General features: G+C 36.2%; 1 protein-coding gene across 1 annotated transcript; it reads right to left on the bottom strand.

Annotated features, from left to right (window-relative positions):
• Positions 1-244: 244 nt before the first annotated feature.
• Positions 245-13048, bottom strand: prtfdc1b (phosphoribosyl transferase domain containing 1b). The gene is made up of 9 exons (XM_052133476.1): positions 12910-13048; positions 12621-12727; positions 10412-10595; positions 8282-8347; positions 6370-6387; positions 5943-6025; positions 5715-5761; positions 5321-5397; positions 245-855 (listed from the first exon to the last, which is right to left on the bottom strand). The coding sequence occupies exons 1-9, from the start codon at positions 12955-12957 to the stop codon at positions 808-810; spliced, it is 678 nt and encodes a 225-aa protein (XP_051989436.1). The 5' UTR covers positions 12958-13048; the 3' UTR covers positions 245-807.
• Between the last annotated feature and the right edge of the window lie 10598 nt (positions 13049-23646).

The following is a 23646-nucleotide window of genomic DNA, read 5'->3' as shown; positions in this document are numbered from 1 at the left end:
AGGCTGGGCAGATGAGACAATGAGCAATAGAGGCTGTTACCTAACCCACACCCAGACAAGCTCGGTTTCACTTCATCCCATTGTGTGTGTGCACAGGTGTGTTGCATGTTTGAGTTGTCTCATTGAAGCATGACCGCTGCTCCAAGTAACAATACCATGTTGTATAGTCCAGGACCATACAGGCATGCTTTCATCTCTATTGTTCAGAACATACAGTGAAAAGTGAAGTTCAAGACAATGAATATGAATGCATAATGTTTTAATGTTGTTACAATACATGGAATTATTACAAAATGTATAAAAAGTTTCATAAATGTAAACATGAATAAAACAAATGGTGCCAGTAGTACCGCTAGTCCATAGTTAGTGTATTGTATAAAGTTTTTAAAGAAATAGTTCTACATTCCGTTTTAAAGTTGTATGCATCACACCATAAAAGGAACCATAAAAGCAGTCCATACGGCTTATCTACATTATTCCAAGTGTTCTCGGAATGACAGGAGGGTAAATAAATGCGTTGCATAATTTGTGCGTAAAGTGTAAGTAAACAACTTTCCAGGAATGGATGAATTACAACAGTTAAAAATGGTTACATTTTGCATGGGATTGCCTTGTTAATGCACCCTTTATGAAGAGCCTCTTAGTCACATTGAGGCTAGACTGTGACAGAGATAAAGGAGAGCAAAAGATCTTTGATAAAAGTGTTTCATAACACCTCGCATTTCGTGTGATCCATTGACGACTTCCATCCTCCCGAGTCAACATTCAGATATTGATGTGAGGGAGTGAGATAAGAGATCATCTTTATCAGACCTTATATTTCTGTTTCCCTTTATTACTGATCACACAGATGTGCTAAGAGGAGAGACGGAAAGAGAGATACAAAAAATTATTGCGAGGCATTCAGTGGAACCGCAGCTTCACCACAATCACGCTTAATGTATTTCATTTCAATCAATACAATATATCAAACCAAGTGGCACATGAAAACAAATGATGCTAGAGCTTTTCTCAGAACTAATGTCCATTTTCTGAGCCATTTGTGCAATGACTTTTAACCAACTGGTCTCAAGATGAATTTCGTGCATATATTAAGTCAGTTCCACACATTCATATGTAGTTCATCATATTAACTATGGACATGTTCCACAAACGTTTGAGAACCAGAAAGTGTCCAAATCCATTTTGCGTCCACTGTATCTGATGGTAAATGGTTTACCATTTATCTGATCACAATTTCTAAATGCATACGGATTCCGTTCTTGGAAAAGAGCTTTCAGGTTCGCTAGAGTGTTTAAGGACATGATTGTGAATATGATTGACCCAAAACCAGCTCATTTGAGAAAACGCAACAGCTTAGGTTTTCTTGGTAGGTTTGAAGCATGCCAAAAAATCAGAGCATCCATAAATTGAGCCGTACCAGAAAGGAATACATTGCAAATCTGAAAAAAGGCCCGAAATTCTACCCGATGCAGATATCACACTGTCCATGATGAATGCATGTGAAAGATAGATACTAGATTGCTGGATAATTGAGTTGAACAGCCTGGGGCGCTCTCTGAAGTGGGTGTGATTTTTCACGACAGCTCACTTAGCCCTAGCAAACGGCACTCCAAATGGAGACAAATGGACAACTGTGCAGCTGCAGAGAGACTTTCCTTCCTAATTCTCAGTGTTAATGCTGTCTGTCAGTTCATTGTAGATATTACAGGCTTTGCTTCACTAATATATCATTGCAGTTCTTGCAAACATACAATCATTAATGAGGGAATTTCTTGTTGAGGGACGTTTGACATATTTCTCTGCAGAAGCTTAGCATTGATACGCTGATCTAACAGCAGTTGTCCCTTTCAAACTCTGGGATATTCAACAGTGTTAATGAAGGAATGTAGACACATGGGTGGAGTTCTTCCTCTGGGGAAGTTTTAAAAAGCTTTCTGACAGAGGTGACACCCAACATTGAGATAAATTGACACTCAGTACAGTACAATGGCATTAACATTACTCATACCAACAAGTCAGTTTTTATTTGCAGGTTTAATACATGTTAAGTTTAATCGACAGCATTTGTGGCATGATGTTGATTAAAGAAATGGATTTCTACTTAAAAAAAAAAAAATAAAAAAAAAAAAGGAAAAATCTGGGTTACAGTGGGGCACTTACAATCAGAGTAATGATAATTAAAAAAGTAATTCCCTACAAATGACTAACTACTACACAAGTGTTATCAGATTACTTTACTAATTACTTCATTGAAAAAGTAATCACATTACTAGTTAGCTTTTAAGTTACTTTCTAAAACACTTTCTAAAACACTTTAAATGTTTTTTGTTTTTCCGCTCAACAAATTCAAAATTAGGGGTGGTTAAAAATATCGAATTTCAGATGCATCGCGATCTTCATTTGGACGATCTCGATATTGATTCATAAATCCTAAGATCGATTCAAGTAAAGCATATGCAACTACATTTTGCGCTATTGGGCTGCTGAAACCGGCATCCGTCACTTGTAAGGCTTTAAGCACATCTGTGCTGTGCTGCTGAAGACTGGTTTTCATGCAAGTGTGGCGCAAGACATCACAGAAGCTCGTGCAAGTGATGCGCTTTGCACTATTCTAGACTAGTGGAGTTCTGGAGCACACGCTTCAACCAGGCGCTTCAACAGCGCATCAGAGATGGGATAGTGCAGAGCTGATCATTGATATCTCGGCGGCTTCCCTTGATGAACACAAGGTTTACCTTAATATTGTGGCGGAGACTTCTAAACTTAGACCCATTTGAGGAATTCAAACCTCTCAAACAGCTGGACACCCCCGACATTTTATTCAGCACTGACGAGGAAGACAACACTCAGCATGCACCAAAACATATATACAGTGAGGAAAATAAGTATTTGAACACCCTGCTATTTTGCAAGTTCTCCCACTTGGAAATCATGGAGGGGTCTGAAATTGTCATCGTAGGTGCATGTCCACTGTGAGAGACATAATCTAAAAAAAAAATCCAGAAATCACAATGTATAATTTTTTAACTATTTATTTGTATGATACAGCTGCAAATAAGTATTTGAACACCTGAGAAAATCAATGTTAATATTTGGTACAGTAGCCTTTGTTTGCAATTAAACGTTTCCTGTAGTTTTTCACCAGGTTTGCACACACTGCAGGAGGGATTTTGGCCCACTCCTCCACACAGATCTTCTCTAGATCAGTCAGGTTTCTGGGCTGTCGCTGAGAAACACGGAGTTTGAGCTCCCTCCAAAGATTCTCTATTGGGTTTAGGTCTGGAGACTGGCTAGGCCACGCCAGAACCTTGATATGCTTCTTACAGAGCCACTCCTTGGTTATCCTGGCTGTGTGCTTCGGGTCATTGTCATGTTGGAAGACCCAGCCTCGACTCCATCTTCAATGCTCTAACTGAGGGAAGGAGGTTGTTCCCCAAAATCTCGCAATACATCCTCTCCTTAATACAGTGCAGTCAGCCCTGTCCCATGTGCAGAAAAACACCCCCAAAGCATGATGCTACCACCCCCATGCTTCACAGTAGGGATGGTGTTCTTGGGATGGTACTCATCATTCTTCTTCCTCCAAACACGGTTAGTGGAATTATGACCAAAAAGTTCTATTTTGGTCTCATCTGACCACATGACTTTCTCCCATGACTCCTCTGGATCATCCAAATGGTCATTGGCAAACTTAAGACGGGCCTTGACATGTGCTGGTTTAAGCAGGGGAACCTTCCGTGCCATGCATGATTTCAAACCATGACGCCTTAGTGTATTACCAACAGTAACCTTGGAAACGGTGGTCCCAGCTCTTTTCAGGTCATTGACCAGCTCCTCCCGTGTAGTTCTGGGCTGATTTCTCACCTTTCTTAGGATCATTGAGACCCCACGAGGTGAGATCTTGCATCTAGCCCCAGTCCGAGGGAGATTGACAGTCATGTTTAGCTTCTTCCATTTTCTAATGATTGCTCCAACAGTGGACCTTTTTTCACCAAGCTGCTTGGCAATTTCCCGTGAGCCCTTTCCAGCCTTGTGGAGGTGTACAATTTTGTCTCTAGTGTCTTTGGACAGCTCTTTGGTCTTGGCCATGTTAGTAGTTGGATTCTACTGATTGTATGGGGTGGACAGGTGTCTTTATGCAGCTAACGACCTCAAACAAGTGCATCTAATTTAGGATAATAAATGGAGTGGAGGTGGACATTTTAAAGGCAGACTAACAGGTCTTTGAGGGTCAGAATTCTAGCTGATAGACAGGTGTTCAAATACTTATTTGCAGCTGTATCATACAAATAAATAGTTAAAAAATCATACATTGTGATTTCTGGATTTTTTTTTAGATTATGTCTCTCAGAGTGGACATGCACCTACGATGACAATTTCAGACCCCTCCATGATTTCCAAGTGGGAGAACTTGCAAAATAGCAGGGTGTTCAAATACTTATTTTCCTCACTGTGTATATATATATATATATATATATATATATATATATATATATATATATATATATATATATATATATATATATATATATATATATATATATATATATATATATATATATATATTATTTCACATCACTTTTGCTTACATTTATCACGATTTAACAGTAGTGACAGTAACTATGGTATTTTGACAGAATTTTTGTTTTAATAATTTATTATACATTTTTATTACAAATGTGCAGGTGTTAAAAATAAAAATATACGCAACATAATATCTGAACTTTATCATCTATTATGTCCCCTTTTTCCTTGTCGCATACCCTTCAGCTCTCACAGAAATGCAAATATATGAACATATGGGTTCACGTTTTAATAAATAACATTTTGTATAAATATGCGAAACCCATGTAACGTACTTAAAAGTAACTACTTTCATTGAAAGTCAGTAACTGTAATCAGATACACTTTTTTTTTTTAATGTAGTAAGTACTACATTTTGTGTCTAAAAGTAATTATATTACAGTAACTAATTACTTTGTAAACCAATTACACACAGTACTGCATACAATACTCACAGTTTCAAAAGTATATCCACAACCCGTAAACAATATGCATGTTAACATGATTTTAGTGTGAAAAAAAATCACTGACTAACAATTTCTGTGCACAGTTACAGCCAATTTTACAGCTTTGTTGCCAACTACATTTCCAACCTTGATTTTTTTATTTTATTTGCTTTTTAAAGAAAAGGAGTGACGATTTTTTGTGCCACAGATGCTGTTGACTGAGCTTAACTTGTTTGAACCCGGAATAATCCTTTAATGTGAGAATGAATGGTTGAAATACTGCCAAATGTTGATAAAAGTGCCCTTACACTGAGATCTCTGAAGTATTCGTTGTAATCCAAGGCATAGCCGACCACAAAACGATTGGGGATCTCAAATCCTACATCTGGAACAGAGATTACATTATTATATAAAGTTATGTATTGAAAGGGAAATATCAATGTGTGATTAAAGATGCCGTGTGTGTGTGATTTTTTCTTTGTTGGAATTCTTGCACCTTTAATTTCAAGCTTTTATTGTGAGGACCAGATGTCTTGACTCCCTGGTAGTGTTTATATCTGCTAAATATTATAGCAGTAGTTTTTGATGTATTGATTTTTCTAATTATTTAATTATTGAAAAAAGAAAATGAATATATATGTATAGGTATATTGTCAATTAATTACAAATAATATGAAAAGCATTGTACAGTCTTGCACGTACAGTCTGGCAAATAACCAGTCCCGCTGGGCACCCGTTTCACCAGCAAACTGTAACGGACACAAAAAAAGTCCTTTAAGAATATTCTCACATCAACACTTTAACACATGATTACACACCCAAGCACAGTCCTATTGTATTGACTGCCTAAAGAAAGTTACTACACAAGACCATGGCTCAGTCATGTAGTACTGTAATAATCTTCTGTTAAGCTTCAGTCCACAGGCTTACCTAGCGACTTTAATCATCTTGGGCCTGAAGGCATCAACATGATTCAGCAGAGTCTTCATAGTTTTCCCAGTGTCCACGATGGCCTGTGGGAATACAGACACTGAGATGAATGCACAGCAGAATGTAAGGATGTGTACTAGTGCAGATATGACATTACTACATGTGGAAAGATGTCCAAAATGCCAGTTGGGGCTAAAAACAAATGCCTGTTCACTAAATCACTCGGAACGCTGAATGAAGTTGTTTTGTTTGTTGTTGGGATCAACAGGAGCACAAAATGGTTCAATCATAGTGAAAGAATGAGGAAGTAGGAAGAGAAATCTGCCTTAAGGCATCTGAAATGACTTTGCTATGTATTTGAAGAAAGGATATTAAAGTGAAGAGAGGTATGTGTTGATATCCAGAGCTCATATGACAGAAGACTCACCTCCACAATCAGGACGTTCTTCAGTACATGTAAAGAGACATATAGGAGATGAGTGACTGCACTGAATACTGGACATCAGAATCACAATTAAAGGAATATTCCGGGTTCAATACAACTGAAACTCAATCGACAGCACTTGTGGCATAACGTTGATTAACACAAAAAATATTGTCGACTCATCCCTCCTTTTCTTTAAAAATAAGCAAAAATCTGGGTTACAGTCGTCATAGCAACGTAGTTATAAAAATGTATATAACTTTAAACAGAAAAGTTTAGTAAGAGAATTTCACACACTAAAATCATGTTAGCACATATTGTTTACGTCTTGTGGCTATACTTTTGAAACAGTGAGTATTTTAATGTTTACGTATTGCCCTCCATTTACTTTTTGTGAATTTGAAACTGGAATATTCCTTTAAAGGGATACTTCACCCAAAAATAAAAATGATCTCATTTACTCACCCTTATGCCATCTCATATGTATGACTTTCTTCTGCTGAACACAAATGAAGATTTTTGAGAATAATATTTCAGCTCTTTAGGTCCATACAATGCAAGTGAATGTAACCAGAACTTTGAAGCTCCAGAAATCACATAAAGGCAGTGTAAAAGTAATCCATAAGACTCCAGTGATATGATAGGTGTGGGTTAGAAACAAATCAATATTTAAGTCATACTTACTCTAAAATTACACTTTCACATTCAGTTATGAAAGTGAAATTAAACAGGCTCCACATGTGACTTTCAGATGTGAAAGTAAAAGTGGAGATTTAGAGTAAACAAATTACTTAAATATTGATCTGTTTCTCACTCACACCTATCATATCACTTCTGAAGATTTGGATTTAAACACTGGAGTCTTATGGATACATTTTTTGCTGCCTATGTGCTTTTTGGGGCTTCAAAGTTCTGGTCACCATCCACTTGAATTGTGAGGAACCTACAGAGCTGAGATATTCTTTTAAAAATCTTAATTTGTCTTCTGCAGGCGAAAGAAAGTCATACACATCTGGGATGACATGAGGGTGAGTAAATGATGAGAGAATTTTTATTTTTGGGTAAGCTATTACTTTAAGGCACCAACTGTGCTGCACACTATTAGGAGTGTTTATGCTATAAGGGGGGAATCTCATGAAACCTGAAGAACACATCTGGGTCCTTTCAACCCCCAAATCATAAAGAAAATAATCATAGATGATAAAACATGCCTCCAATTTTGTGGGAAAAAACACAAAACATCTATTAGTGCTTATATGATGAGTTCATGACTCGAACACTAAAGACAGAAACAAAGTTTTAGATACTGGAGAACACACACACACACACACACACACACACACACACACACACACACACACACACACATCCAATTACCTGAGCAATTGAGCACATGAATCCTCTTACTGATGAATTAGCCATCATAAACCTTTAACAAACATCAAAACCTCTCAGTCATGTCTATCACACCAGCAGACAAACACACAACACACACACACACTGAAAGCTTCACAGACAAGCATGTGGTACTGTAATATAATATAAGGTTCAAACACACATATGCTAAATGCTCAACTCTTTGGCGGTGTAGTATAATAACATCCATGGAGAAAGCTTCACAGAAGCGTTTTACGTGTTCCCTGGGAATCAACCCCATCATCCCGGCATTGCAAACAACATGCTCTGACAGGTAGCACAATAACTAGCACCATGATATGCAAATATTTGATCATTTACACCATAGTCGTTATTTCTTTTTGCATTCCAGTGACGAAATGCTTAAATTAAATGTCTTTCGCTTAATCTGCCCTATGCAAAATAAAATGTACTTTTAAATATGGGGCGAAATATGACCCAGGCATGTTCTTGGCAATTTCAAAAGATTCACCTATAAGACGGTTGACAATCATTTTACCTTTCCACTCAGCAGAGACAGGTTCTCTGCTCCGTCTATATGGAGATCTTGAGTTGACTGGTCATTCTGGTTTCATATCAAAATGAAACGAGTCAATTAACATAAGAAAAAGTCATTACTTAAAGCATCATCAAGCATGTCCTATTGCAGAAAATGAACTGGAACAAGATAAAAAGGAATTCAATGATACACAAGGAAGAAAAACAGCATGCATCATAATTTTACTATGAGCAATGTGTAGTCTAGAAATAGACTTATCTAATTTTATCACATGATTTATACGAGTCAAGCCTGGCAGTTACAGTATTCACTTATTCAGTGGATGGTATCCAGACAAAGTGAATTAGACTCAATTAAATGAATGATAGAGCAGTCAGCCTTTAACAACCAAAGTTTGATGCTTTAGTGGATAAAAAAGCGTGAGAAATGTTGAAAGACGTCACTCTTGCAGAACAGTTTCCTCTCCAACGGTCTACATTATTTCCTCTTAAAGCTGATATGGTCAATCAATTGACCCCACAAGTTCAAAGCCTGAGAGAAGAGCTGAATATGACAAATATAAAGTTATGACCCCCTCTGTTGACTGAAACATGCACTGCAGTCTACATATGAAACTTATTTAACTTCCATAATATATGATTTAGTTCCAAGTGAAACTGAATATTCAGAGAAAAAACTTTTTTTTAATCTACCGGGCATTGACTGAATTGTGAAAAGTCGGCGTTCCACACTAGAATGGGGCCTGACTGGCTTTTTGACTGGGTCTTTTTCAAATCGACAGTTATTTGCTATATTGCTGTAACATTTATTACATTAACATTATATCAAGTTTAACTGGCATTGAATTACTGGATATTTCTCCAAAAAATTTAAATTCTCTCACCATTTACTCCCCCTCATGCCATCAAAGATGTGTATGACTCTCTTTCTTCTACTGAATACAAGTGAAGATTTTGAGAAGAATATTTCAGCTCTGTAAGTTCATAAAATGCAAGTGAATGGTGGCCAGAACTTTAAAGGTAAAAATAAATAAAATAAAAGCAGAATAAAAGTAATCCATAAGACTGCAGTGGTTTAATCCATGTCTACAGAAGCAACATGATAGGTAAGGGTGAGAAACAGACACATTTTAAGCTATTTTTTACTATAAATCTCCATTTTCACTTTCACATTCTACTTTTCTTTTTTTTGGCGATTTACATTAATTGTGCATATCGCCACCTATTGGGCAGGGAGGAAAATGTATGGTAAAGGAGGACTTATATGTTGATCTGTTTCTCACCCACACCTATCATATCGCTTCTGAAGACATGGATTAAACCACTGGAGTCTTATGGATTACTTTTATGCAGATTCTATGTGATTTTTTGGACCTTTAAAGTTCTGGCAACCATTCACTTGAATTGTATGGACCTACAGAGCTGAAATATTCTTCTTAAATAAATATCTTAGTTTGTGTTCAGTAGAAGAAAAAAAGTCATACACATCTGGGATTGCATGAGGGTGAGTAAATGATGAGAGAAATTTCATTTTTGGATGAACTATTCCTTTAACTATTAGCAAGATTTTAGAAAGGTTTGATTACATACAACACTAGCCAAAAACAATGACTAACTAGCTATTTTGCCATTGGTTAACATTAACCAATCGACCATGCAGCCATGTTTCGGAGGTGGAGCAAGTGATTACATTTTACTCAAATATTATGAAGACATTTTTTCTTCTTCGGTGGAATGAAGAAATTAATTGTGCACAATAAGACCAGGAATGTGCATTATTATGCGTACATTTAGGGTCAATTTTGATTTCATGTTTACTAATTAGAGTGCCGTTTTATTCATGTGGCTTCACACTGCACATTACATGCATGATGACATAATTCATGAAGACCGTCACAGCATGCATAATCATAAACAAAGTGCCATTTGAAAAAGAAAATGTTTGGGTCTGTATGACTGAAACTCGTGATTCATCATATGATCTGAGCCAGTATCATGCTGCTTCAGTTTATTAAAGAGTTCTTAAAAACTTGTTAAACTGGCTCACTACTCAAATTAAGTGGAAAAACGACAGATCAGAACCTATGGCACAACAGAGAGTAAAGGAACAGACTATCACTGGAGCACTCACCAGGTAGCTCTTGAGCCGTATGAAGTCCACCCTCATGGGAAGAGTCTTGTTGGAGTTCCGGCACAAGACTTTGATGCGCTCCACAAGGTCAGCACAGAACTGATAACCTCCCTTCAGCACACACAGCACCACGATATCATGATCACCCAGATCTTCCATGATATTCCTCGCCAGTCTCTCAGTCCTACAAAACCCCATTACAACATGGAATTGTGCATTTACAACCAAAACTAGTCATATTTGATCTGACAGTTCATTAACAATGACTCGTCTTTGGAAAAAATTCCAAAGGAATCCTAATGGACATTCTATGATCATTTGTAAACAATCCTGATGAGGTAACAATCCTTATTGAGGTACCTGGCTGCTGTTCATTTTTAGTAATTTATCGTACTGTCCCGTACTTTTGGAACACGTTTGCATGTGCACTTTATATAGGTATGTTATTTAGTCTGTGTAGTCTCATGTGGTTCTGTGTTTGTCCTATGTTGTTTTATGTAGCACCATGGTCCTAGAGGAACGTTGTCTCATTTCGCTGTGTACTGTACTAACTGTATATGGTTGAATGACAATAAAAACCACTTGACCTTGACTTGGATCCTAATGGGAAATTTCTTATAGCATTCCAACAAAACGCTGAACAAAAACTAGATTTTGAGGATGCAGTGTTCCCAAAAGGACTACTATGATTACCAAAGGAATCAAATGCCCCTGTCGAACTTAAAAATGAATTGATACAAAATCCCCCAGGATTTTAAAACTCTTACTATTGCTTGTGTGATTAGCTTTAAAACAGTGCAGTAGCAATACACTATGGCAACACAAGCAGTGTTTTGCTGAATATTACACAAAATCCAATAGGACTCAAATGCAAATAAAAAAAGCATTTACATTTAGTCATTTAGCAGATGCTTTCATCCAAAGCGACTTACAAATGATGAGCACAGCAAGCAAAAAAAGCCTGTAGAACACATATCCATGGGAATTTTTCAAAAACAGTACTGTGCAAAAGTTATAGGCACTTATAATAGTTTTCATTTATCAATTAATGTCATACGAAGTCCAGTAAACATAAAAAAAAAGCTAAATCAATATTTGGTGGGACCACCTTTGCCTTCAAAACTGCACCAGTTCAACTAGGTACACCTGGACACACTTTTTCTGGCTTGTTGGCAGATAGGATGTTCCAAGCTTCTTGGAGAATTCACCACAGTTCTTCTGTATATTTTAGGTTGTCTCAATTGTTTCGGTCTCTTCATGTAATCTCAGACTGACTCATTGTTCAGTGGGGGGGCTCTGTGGAGGACATACATTTACATTTATGCATTTGGCAGACGCTTTTATCCAAAGTGACTTACAGAGCCCTTATTACAGGGACAATCCCCCCTGAGCAACCTGGAGTTAAGTGTCTTGCCGAAGGACACAATGGTGGTGGCTGTGGGGATCGAACCAGCGACCTTCTGATTACCAGTTATGTGCTTTAGTCCACTATGCCACCACCACTCCATGTTTTTCTATTCTAATATTTTCAATTTGCAAAAGTAATGTTTGAGAGTCTGAAGGTATAGATAACCATCTTAAGACAAATGTTTTTGTGAAACGTCTTATGTGCCTAAGACTTCTGCACAGTACTGTATGTAACCCTACGTTTGTAAAGGTTGTGCTAGAAATTCTAAATGCTACTTTACGCATTCTAGTGGATTAAAGGATTATATGTAAGCTCGACCTGTCCCTCCATTTCTTTAAAGTAAGCAAAAATCGAGGTTACGGGGAGGCACTTACAATAGAAGTGAATGCTGCCAATTTTGGGGGGTTTGAAGGCAAAATGTGAAGCTTAATTTATGACACTAAAATCAAGTAAACACTCATATTGTTTATGTCATGTGGTTATACTTTTGAAACAGTGAGTATTTAAACATTTACAGCCCCCATCCACTTCCACTGTAAGCAAGATTTTTACTTTTATTTTATTTATTTTTAATTTTAAAGGAGAAATGAAAATGAATTTTAACTCCAAGAATATTAATTTAAACAAAAAGCTTTTAGATTAATCAATATTGATTTTTTTCCTTTTTTTTTTTTTTTTCCTGTCAGACATCAATTATTAAATTGTTCACGTATAGATCAAGCTGCATGTCTTAGTTTTGCATACTAAGGCCACTTCTTTCTCCATAGTAACTGGTTAAACGAAGTCCAAGACTTACAGTACCTGTCCATAATAACTCCATGAGGGATGTAGACGCACTCCAGAGCCCCTGAATAATGTTCCGGATAGGTGAACTGGTCTAAACTGTACCCAGGCCAGTCATCTTGGATCTATAAAACAGATACATAAACATGCATTCTTTGCCATGCAGCAGTTGCATTAAAAGTAGCAGTGGCATTCGTTTCGTGCTACCACATGAGTACGGTCACTTTTAAAGTTTCCGTGAAGTGAAATCGGCAAATGGTTTTGTTTTGTTGCAAGTATGGTCGTTTTAGCAGAGATAGAGTCTTACCACGATGCCTCTATTCGTGTTTGATTGTTTGCGTTCCGATCCTGCCATGTTGGAGTTTTTCGGCTTGCTGATCTATAACTTAGGAATGATTGGACTCAGCTTGCGTCCACATTGGAAGGGGGCGATGACGACGCTTTTCATGACGTCACCTAGTGCGCAGAGTGGATGTTCCGGTTACTTTTGGGTTGTGGGTGGGTGCAAGTGAGCAAGAAAACTGGGAAAACTGGGAAATCGGATTAAAAGATGAAATTGACGATGTACATATTGCTCATTTATTATTAAAAGGAACCATATTTATGTGTTGCCCAAATAGTATCATGCACTCTGAAGCCTTGTCTGCTAATTTGATTGGGTCAGCATCCTCTGGAGATGGCGGGGGATGTCTCGCGACCCATTGAAGCCTGCGACATCACACATCTTCTCCAGTGTGGTGTGATTCAGTGTCATGTGTTTCAGGACTGTGAGTGGAAGACTGCCTGGGTGTTTCCTTTCAAATACTCTCATAAATAAAATGCAGGGAATGAGGTCCACTTTAAAACCTTTCATAGGCGTACTGTATAACCTTGTACCTGACAGAAAATTATTTTTCATGGTTTTAGCTATTCATCTTGAAGGACTTGTTTTTTTTTATTTATTACAAAAAACGTAACCCAAACATGAGCCTGGCCCAACTTGGCTACCAAACCCCCTACGCAATCTTCCAACTGTTTGGCTAACTGGAGTGTTGGCTAACTGTTTAGTGCTGGATAGCAGTATATGCTGTGTAATTTTATATATCTGTCTGCATTCACGGTGCTCTTACAGATGTGCGAGTTACCCATGCCATTGGCACTGGCACATCTCTGGCCCATACAGACACTGGCTTTTGGACCTGATGCTGATAACAGCTTGGATGTTCCTTTTCCTCTTTGGCCCAGAGAGCATGACGGCTGTGTTTTTCAAAAACTCTTTGAAAAGTGGACACATCGGACCAAAAAACTCAGTTCCATTGTTCTACTTTCCATCTAAGATGAGAACGAGTCCAGAGATGTCGGCAGCACTTCTGGACAGTGTTGATGTAGGGCTTCTGCTTTACATAGTAAAGTCTTAACTTGCATCTGTGGATGCAGCGGTGAATGGTGTTGACTAACAAAGGTTTACTAAAGTTATCCCAAGCCCATGTTCATGATATCCATTACAGATGAATGATGTTTTTTAACACAGTGACATTTGAGTGATTAGAGATCACACATTCAGAGGTGGTTTTCGACATGCCCTTTACACACGAAAGATTTGATCATATTCCTTGAGTCTTTTAACTATATTGTGCACTGTAGAGGGGGAAATGCCCAAAATACTTCCAATTGGTCTTTGGGGAGCATTGTTCTCAAAGTGCTGGAATATTTGCTGAAGCATCTGTTGGTAAATTGTCTTGAATGATCTTTGCTCTTGAAGGACTAGGCTGTTTTTGGAAGCTTCTTATATACTATGAAACAATTTCATCACCTGTTTAACATCTCCTGTTTCACAACACCTTGTTATTTCAACTCGTCAAATTGATATTAGTCTTAAATTGGCCCTGTCTCAATTTCTTTGGAGTGTGTTGCAATCATCTGATTTGAAATTACTGTACATAAAAAACAATAAAATTCACAAGGTAAATCATCATATAATGTGTAGTTGTAGCGCTTTCAATATAGCAAAGGGGGAATATAATTTACAAATCACTCCTTTTTGTTTTATAACATTTTTCATTCCCGTCTCAACTTTTTTTGGAATTGGGGTTGTACTTAAATGGGTTGCGACATGCATTTTTATACATTTTAATGTTCCTTGAGGTTCACTTAAAATATTATGTAGGGCTGGGTAACGTTCAATCGCATTTTTTGATATCGATACCGATACCGATTTCTTGACTTCGATACTGGTTCCTAAACCTAAAGTTCCTACATTTTTTCCGATAATTTCTGAGGTCTGAGGTCATTTGCAGCACTCATAAAAAAAATCAGAAGGCAGAAACAAAGTGTGAGATCTTTAGATGTGTGTGTTCCACGAGACTGCACGCCTCTGTATCAGCGCCTCATATATGCCCATATACGGCTTTTCTGTGATCTGTACTTAATAATATAATAAAGATTATTTCTTCAAACGTGTCTTTGTGTCCATGGGCAAATTATTTGTAATATTAATTTGATAATAATAATAGTCTAATAATAATAATATTAATAATTTAATAGATTAATGGAAAAACGAGCCAAATGTCGTCATGACATGGTCAACGGCATCAGCTATTGGCGATCACTCTGACATTGATCCCGAGATCATCGTCTGTTTGCTCAACCTGAATGTGCATTTCTCTCTATAAATTAACTAAATGTTCAGACAGTCTCTTGCTGTTTTTTTCCAACACATTTAGAATCATTGTCGCTGCGGCTCGCTTCGTGGGTGCGCTTGTACGGTTTAGGGTTTATCTGTAATGTAGAACAGTGTTAACAATTTACTGATAACATTCTCTCTCAGCCCTGGAACATTTTCTGATACTAGTGTTTATCCTTGATGTCTAAACACAGCCAATCACCAGCACCTTTAGATTTGGGCACACCTAGGATGCTACATGCTTATCGCTGACACTGACGAGATTAACCCCTTAGGTATCGAAATTTGGTACACAACGACAAGACATTTTTCGATACTTGATTGTTTAGAGGCAATTCGGTCGGTGCCTAAAATGTATCGAACTCGATTTAATAAATTTGCAATACATTATCCTTTAACACACTCATGACCCTCTGTTTTGGTGTTCTCTTGCTCCTTTAAGACTTGACAGTAAACACCAAATGTTATGATTGGCTCGATGCTTTTGACTGACCTGCTTTTTTCTTGCCATTTTACTGATCACCGCTACAGGCATTGATATGTTGTTGTGGAGGCAGTCAGATGCAAATGTCTACAACAGTGTGACATCACAGTGTCGAGGAAGTAGAAAACGAGTCATTTTGGCAGCACGGTTTCAACAAAAAATTTTCGTAGTGAGGAAGTTTTGAGTTTTGAAACTTACAGAATGTTTTTATAGTACAATGACCTCTTATATGTCAAAAGATCAAGGGCAATTTGATTCTTCATGTCATGACACCCTTTCATAACTATTATTATTTATGCAATTCAATTGGATGATGCTAGTGGTGCTACACTCTTCAGCTTGAAGTAATCTTAATTTCACATTTGTTGACATATGAAGAATTGTATTTTACACAGACACAAGAGATTGTTGCTAATAATGACACTTTACTCAATATAAATATGACACCAGATTTCCAGAAGATGCCAGATTTTAGCAGAGACATGTAGACTGAATACATGAGACTACATTTGTAGAATCATGAGTCAATTTCATATGGCCATGTGAAATACAAAACAATTAAATAAAAATACAATACAAATAAGACATATTGTTGCATATAAATAGAAAATAATTTTTATATCTCAAATCTAAACATATTAATAATTCATACATAATTATTTACACAGTGTAATGTATAGTAATTTTACATCAGTGATTGTTCTTTGTTAAAAGATCAGAATCAGAATGAGCTTTTTGCCAAGTGTGCTCATGTACACGTCAAGGAATTTGTTTTGGTGATAGGAGAAACAAGCAAGCAAGTGCACACAGAAAATTACAGTGAGACACAGATTATAAAACAAGGTAAGAGTATAAACAGGCATACAAAAAAAGAAAAAAAAATAGAACATATAACATGGAAGGGCATATGTTCACGTGGAAGTGGTAACATACAGTATGTGCAAGGTAGAAGGTAGGGATATGTACAGTTATTGAATTAAATATGAGTGAATTTACATATATACATATATATCATAATATATTAATCTATAATATTGATATATATTGATATATATATATATATATATATGATAGAATGAAGATCGACAGTTGATTAATATATCTGTGTCCTCTAACATCATATGACTGTCACAGTTAAAGAGAGGAGAGCATAAAATCATACAATGCAACTTTTCTTGCATTTCTATAAATGTTTGCGATTCTGACAGACAAGACAGTGCTGATGTTCGTCCAGTAGAGGACAGTAAACAGCTCTTGTTACTGACTGAAGGAAATTGTTTGGATTGTCATTTGTAGCTGTTGTAGATGATTATTACAGGCTAATTTAGATAATGTTAAAAACTGAGAGAAAGATCAGATATTAGCATACACTCATCACAGTCATTATCAACAGATATCTGGTCTAATGACTTTAAGTTTAATGTCAGTCACTTCAATGTGATTTCAAAATAGATTTATCAGAAAATCAGATAACTCACTGTTGTTTCTGTAGTTGACAGTGTGGATCCTTCACCAGAGAGCTGCTTCACTCCTGAATGTCCTGGTTTATTATAATTCAGATCGAGTTCTTTCAGGTGTGAGGGGTTTGATCTCAGAGCTGAAACCAGAGCAGCACAACCTTTCTCTCCAATACTGCAGTTACACAGCTTGCAGAGAAAAGAAAAACTCCTCACACTCACAGCTTGGGTGTTGGATTTTAAAACTCACCTCAGATCAGATGACACACAATCTAATGTCTTCAATTTCCAGTTTGTATTGTTCAGTCCAGCAGAACACAGCTTCACTCAGGAATCCTGCAGGTTATTTTCACTCGGATCAAGCTCTCTAAGACTTGAGGAGTTTGAGCGGAGAACTGAAGCCAGTGCTGAACATCTTTCCTCTATCAGACTACAGCCATTCAGACTGGAAGAGAAAATAATCAGTACAGGAATGTGGAATTTACCTCAAATTAACCCGGTAACTAAATGCATGCTGTCTGAAATGTTTGTGTTGTACTACTGTTCATGATGCCAAACAAATAAATTAATTAGAAACTTTTTAGCTTTTTCTTAATTAAGCAGTGTAATCCAATATTAGTTTATTCAGACAGTGAAACAGATTGATGGATTTCTCTGGAGAGAGATTCTCTCTGATCTTCATCGTAATGTACTTAACTATTTCCTGTTTGCTGTCAGAGCTGCTTTCTGTCTGTGCCAGAAGATCTCGTAAGATTGTCTGATTGGACTCCAGTGAGAGACCTCTCCACTCCCTCCCTCTGTGATGTACAGCTCTGTGGATATCTCATTCAGATGTGTTGAGCTTCCAGGAATTGAGATTCCTACATTAATTCTCTTAAATGTATCATTTAGTCTGGATTTGAGTTGTTTTTTATTCAGACACAAATGAACAATTTCTGTTGAGAAAAAAAAGAGTGCTGATGTATGTAATTGACCACAAATAGCAGATCTACATGGAACATTTTTATATTTTACAGTTATAATTTTTTTAAATTTATTTTGTTGTAATGAATTTCAGTTAATTATAGTAGGATGATATGCTACATTTAAACTAGTATAAAATATCTTATAAGTCTGTTTTATTTTTTGACATGTGTGAAGATTGCTTGAACACAAAAGGCACAAAAAAAGCGCGTCCTGCTGGATTTTTTCGTCATTACTGTGGAAACAACATAAAATTCTCCATCATTTTGGGGCATACAGATAAGTGTAAGACATCATTAGAGACTATAAAGGGTCTACTTTTATTTGTGTACACTCACAATAACAACAAAACCTTGAGCTTTTGTAAAATAAAGAAAATAAAAAGGGTGAGCTGTAAGCAGTCTCTGGGTTTGCGAGCATATTTCAGAAACACGTCACAAAACTGAAACTCTGCGAATACTTATCACACAAACATGAAACATATGTCTAAAGAAAGCTTAAAATGTCTACTTTTAAATAAAACAATTCAAATTTAAAACAAATATTCTCCTGCAATGTAATCTGTATGAAACAAAGTGATGTACAGTTTCTCCTGGCTCAGCTAATTATCTCTAATGTGATCACACACTCAATGCAAATGGTGAATGCCCCCGACCGTGCTGTAAAAACAAAGTTCATTCACTTTTCTATGCGTTTGAAAGACAGCACGATACACAATGGAGAAAACTCCTGGATAGTGATGAAGAATTAAAAAACTCAGATGAACATTTGCATTTTGAAGAGAGACTTGATCCAGCTGAGGATACAATTTCGGATGAGTAAGTAATTTAGTTTTCATTAGTTGACAATGACTTGCTATTTTATATAAACATGTACATATTTTACTAGTGGGACTGTTTCCAGACAGAATTCAGAGTATTGAAATTTTAAATATGTCCTAATAATCAAGTTTTAGTTACATTAAAATGCTGTTTCGGCTAAAGCAGGTATTTAAATTGTATGCTGTATGATATAAATATGATATGTAATATGATATAAAAATAATATGAATGATTAGATTAGATTAGATATTTTAACTAATGTTTATACTGCCTCATTATCATCAACAAAGCTTTTGCTTGCAAATATATGTTCAGGTTAAATGAGTAAAATGCACTTTAAATATGCCCATATTAGAAAATCTGCATATTATCATGATTTCTGAAGGATCATGTGACATTGAAGACGGCAGTAATGATGCTGAAAATTCAGCTTTGATCAGAAATTGCATTTTACAATATATTCAAATAGAAAACTGTTTACAATATCACTGTTTTTACTGTATTTTGGATTAAATAAACGCAGTCTTGGTGAGTAGAAGAGTCTTTATGTAAAGAAAATGTATAGTTAGATTACTTCTTTTAACTTAAAACTTGATTTGGATCATTAAGTCTCCTCATATTCATTCTCTTTCTGTCACATTCCTCATTGATAGGCCCAGGGGAGAGTCTTTTGTCTCCTCAGCTGTGAATTACAATCAATATTCATGATAGTTCACGCCCCTCGCATATGACCTTTCTAACAGTTAAAGTGTCTTACAAAAGTTAAATTACTATGTTGTTTTGTATGAATGAGTGATCAGGATGATTTTCACATCATTTTGTTGCAAAAACTCAAAAGTATTGTGGACAAATGTTTAGTATATGTTATATTGAATTTAAAACAAAAATGTAGTTTTTTCAAAAACCGTGCATAAACGTTATTTTCTCACAAATACAAACATGTACATACATGTTGCTCACATATTATTGTAGCCCAGTTTGTGTTGAATACAGTGTTATCAGGCTTTAGCATTAATATGTTTTTAAGCAACTGAAAAAAGCTCAAATGTCAAGGCATGTCAAAACTTCTCCATGGCACAAAACACCCTTAAACCCCAGAGGGTTAAAAACACAGATTACCTTGTAACTTGTGTTGCAACCATCCAGAACCCCCTAGTTTTGCTCAGACAGTGCTTATATCTAAATATGTCCTATAATGTCATAATGGAGCCTCTATGATGTCATAACTTTGTTGAATTTATGCCATAATTGTGGATGTTTGATGTCATAATGGTGCTTCTATTATTTTCTTTGAGTGTGTTGTGGCAAAAGTGAAACTTTTTCAAATACAGTATATGTTCACTTGCCACAAACTCTTACATGTTCCCTCTCTGTCGTTCCGACACTGTAACTCCATTGTATGAAATGCATTAATAGCATTATTTGACGCAAAGTCTAGTGTGTAGGTGCCCTAAATTGCAGCCTTTTGCGGTTTAGCAATTGTGCAACAATATAGAATGATTTCAGTTGTAATTCAATTAATGATGCAGTCTTCACTGATACCCTACCAATATCCCAGAGGTCAAAGTCTGCAGGTTTCAAAGCATTTTAGGTTTTCACTAATCATGTAAGTGCATGTAATACAGCAAAGGGAGAGATACATGGCTAGTCTGTGTGTGTCTACTGCATTTGAGCTGAATAATTATGTCAGAGGCAAGCACGACTCCCCAAGAACACTTGCATGAATCCCAACAAAGACTAACAGAATAATTCAATATGTTAATACAAATTTGTCATTTTGCTATTTCGATTAATTTTAAGACAAGAGTAAGATATTGGGCTTAGTTTTATAATATAAATAGTGGTCACTGTGGCAGAGATGCATAGTGTATGGTAGAGCTATAAATAAGTAGTAGTTCATTTTTGTACATATAATATCCCTTATTGAATTGTTTTCTCTATTGTTGCTATCGTATGTAAGCATGGCTTGTGTATTCAAAGATGCTGAAGGAGGGCTGCCCATCAAGGCCACAGCATAATAAATGGACAGATATTTCTCCACATTGTGTCCATGTAATAACGTAATAACTGTTTTATAGTAAGCTAACATGTTTTAAATTAATAACGGCAAAACTATGTGCATATTAAGGCAGAGAATAGGGTTAGGGCTAACCTTAACCCTAAATTCACCTTTAGTGATGGTTTAGTTCTAAGACAGAAGATGATTTAATGTTAGTAATTTAGAAGTACTAACAATTGTATATCAAAAAAAGAATTATATCATAAGGGACGTGCACAGAAGGGTGGCTCGGTGGCCCAGGCCACTGCCCATCTACCCTCCTGGGTTGAGGTATATATTCATTTAGCCGACACATTTTATCCATAGCGTCAAAGATGGGAATATTTGAATGGAACATCTACAATAACAGTAGTAGTATTTGCATTAAGCCTAACATGTATTACAGTTGACACACATCAGCACTCAGTGAAGGCAATGAAAGCACTGAACTACACACCTCATTGTCATTATGAAACCGCATTCAAATCCCATTCCACTTTCATAATGTGATGCATATCTGAGTGAAACAATATTCAGAGACAAAAAATATTGGCAGAACTTGACTTTATCTATTGAGAATCAATTGAATTGTGAAAAGTGATAGCTACTGATAATCTTCGGTCAGCACACAGAACCACAAATTTCATGATCACCAAGATCCTTCATGGTGTTCCTTGTCAGTCTCTCTGTCCTACAGAACCCCATGACACCACATGGAACTGCCACATTGATCATTTTAGTTCATGTGGTGAATTTGTTACTTAAAATCCTGAGAAATGAGTGTGGGAAGAGCTCAGTTTAGTTGAGTGGGAATATTTTAAAACAGAACATTCTCAATGTCATGTACTTAATCCAGTTGGTATAAATTCACAGATGATGACTTGATAATATCCAACGTTATTGATCATGTTCAATTAGACAGAATCTGGCATGCATAAAAACTGCACTATTCACTGTTTAGTGTTGTTCTATTTTAACTGTCTCACCTATCCCTCGTCATCTACTCACCCCCATGCCCTCACAGATGTGTATGATTTTATTTCTTCTGCTGAACACAAACAAAGAACTTTAGGAAAATATCTCGGTTCTGTAAGTCAATGGTGACCAGAAATTTGAAGGTCCAAAAAGTATTTGAAAGCAGCATAAAGGTAATCCATAAAACACCAATGGTTAAATCCCATGTGTTCAGAAGCGATATGATAGGTGTGGGTGAGAAACAGATCTGTATTTAAGTCATTTTTTACCATAAATCTTCCATATTCTTCTTCTTTTGTTTTTGGTGATTCACATATTTATGTGCATATTGCCACCTAATGGCAGGGAGGAGAATTTATAGTAAAAAGGATTTAAATACTATTGATCTGTTTCTCACCCACACCTATCATATCACTTCTGAACATATGGATTTAACCACTGGAGTCTTATGGATTACTTTTATTACCTTATAATGTGGATTTTGAAGCCGTATTGAATAACATACTTTATTTAAGAACACAGTGTGGCTTTAAAATTCATGTTTGAGATATGACTGATAAGTGACTCATTAGTAAAATCCAGAAGAAACCCACGGATAATTCTCTTCCAGACTACAAGCTGAACAGTTCTATTGACAAATTGGCACAATCACTGATTGAAGACATTTTACAATGAGCTACTTATATAGGGCGCATTTACAGCTCAGTATGACGAAAATGGAGAAGATTTAAATATGATGTAAATTTCAGAGACATGCAGTGGTGATCAGTGGTGCACTGGTGATCTAATTAATGGCATGACAGTACTGACAAAGAGCCAGAGTTCCAGGACAGGACCAAGATCCAAAAGCAAAAGAGTAGCATTCAACACTTTTGGAAAGGCTATTCAGAAGTCAAAGAAGTAGAGTGGACTGTGAATCCATCTCAGCAGATTTCTAAATATATACAGTAAAAATAAAGAACAAAACTATAACCAATGACAACTCTGTGCCTCAACTTTAAAGCACCCTTTGCTTGAAAATGAATCATTCCTGATGAATAGGGGAGTTAAGGGTGCTTTAAAGGTGAGGGACAGAGTCGTATAAAGAATATTAAGATTAAAGATTCTATTCTTTATAAAGAGTCTATTAAGAATAAATAGCAACAGAAATATATATACGTTTAGCATGTACAGGATGATGTTATAAAATCATATATGTTTTATATATATGTAATTTTTTGTTTTCACAATTTAGTTGAATAACTGAATAATGACAGACAAATCAAACAACAGAATCTCAGTCAAAGAGATTCATCTGAAAAGTAAAATGAATTATAAACTGTGCAGGCCTATATATATATATATATATATATATAAAGACACCCATATTTTTAATTGAAGGCATGTCATAATTGCAATACTATGAATATGAATTCCATTCAATTAGGCTATAATTAGGTTATAAGGCATAGAGAAGATGTTTGAATTGTACATCTAATGCATGGAAGTATTTAACAAAAAACCACAAGTTAATTATTATTCAATTATATTAATAATTACACCAGAAACAACCTTCTGCCCCAATTATGAGGGGGGCATCTTACCCCAAGGGTCTAACTTTACCTTGTCACTTCAAAATAAACAGATTTTTCTTACTAAAAAAAT

The sequence above is a fragment of the Xyrauchen texanus genome, chromosome 9 (assembly GCF_025860055.1).
Source record: "Xyrauchen texanus isolate HMW12.3.18 chromosome 9, RBS_HiC_50CHRs, whole genome shotgun sequence".
Taxonomy (NCBI): domain Eukaryota; kingdom Metazoa; phylum Chordata; class Actinopteri; order Cypriniformes; family Catostomidae; genus Xyrauchen; species Xyrauchen texanus.
This window is presented reverse-complemented; position numbering and strand designations above follow the sequence as displayed.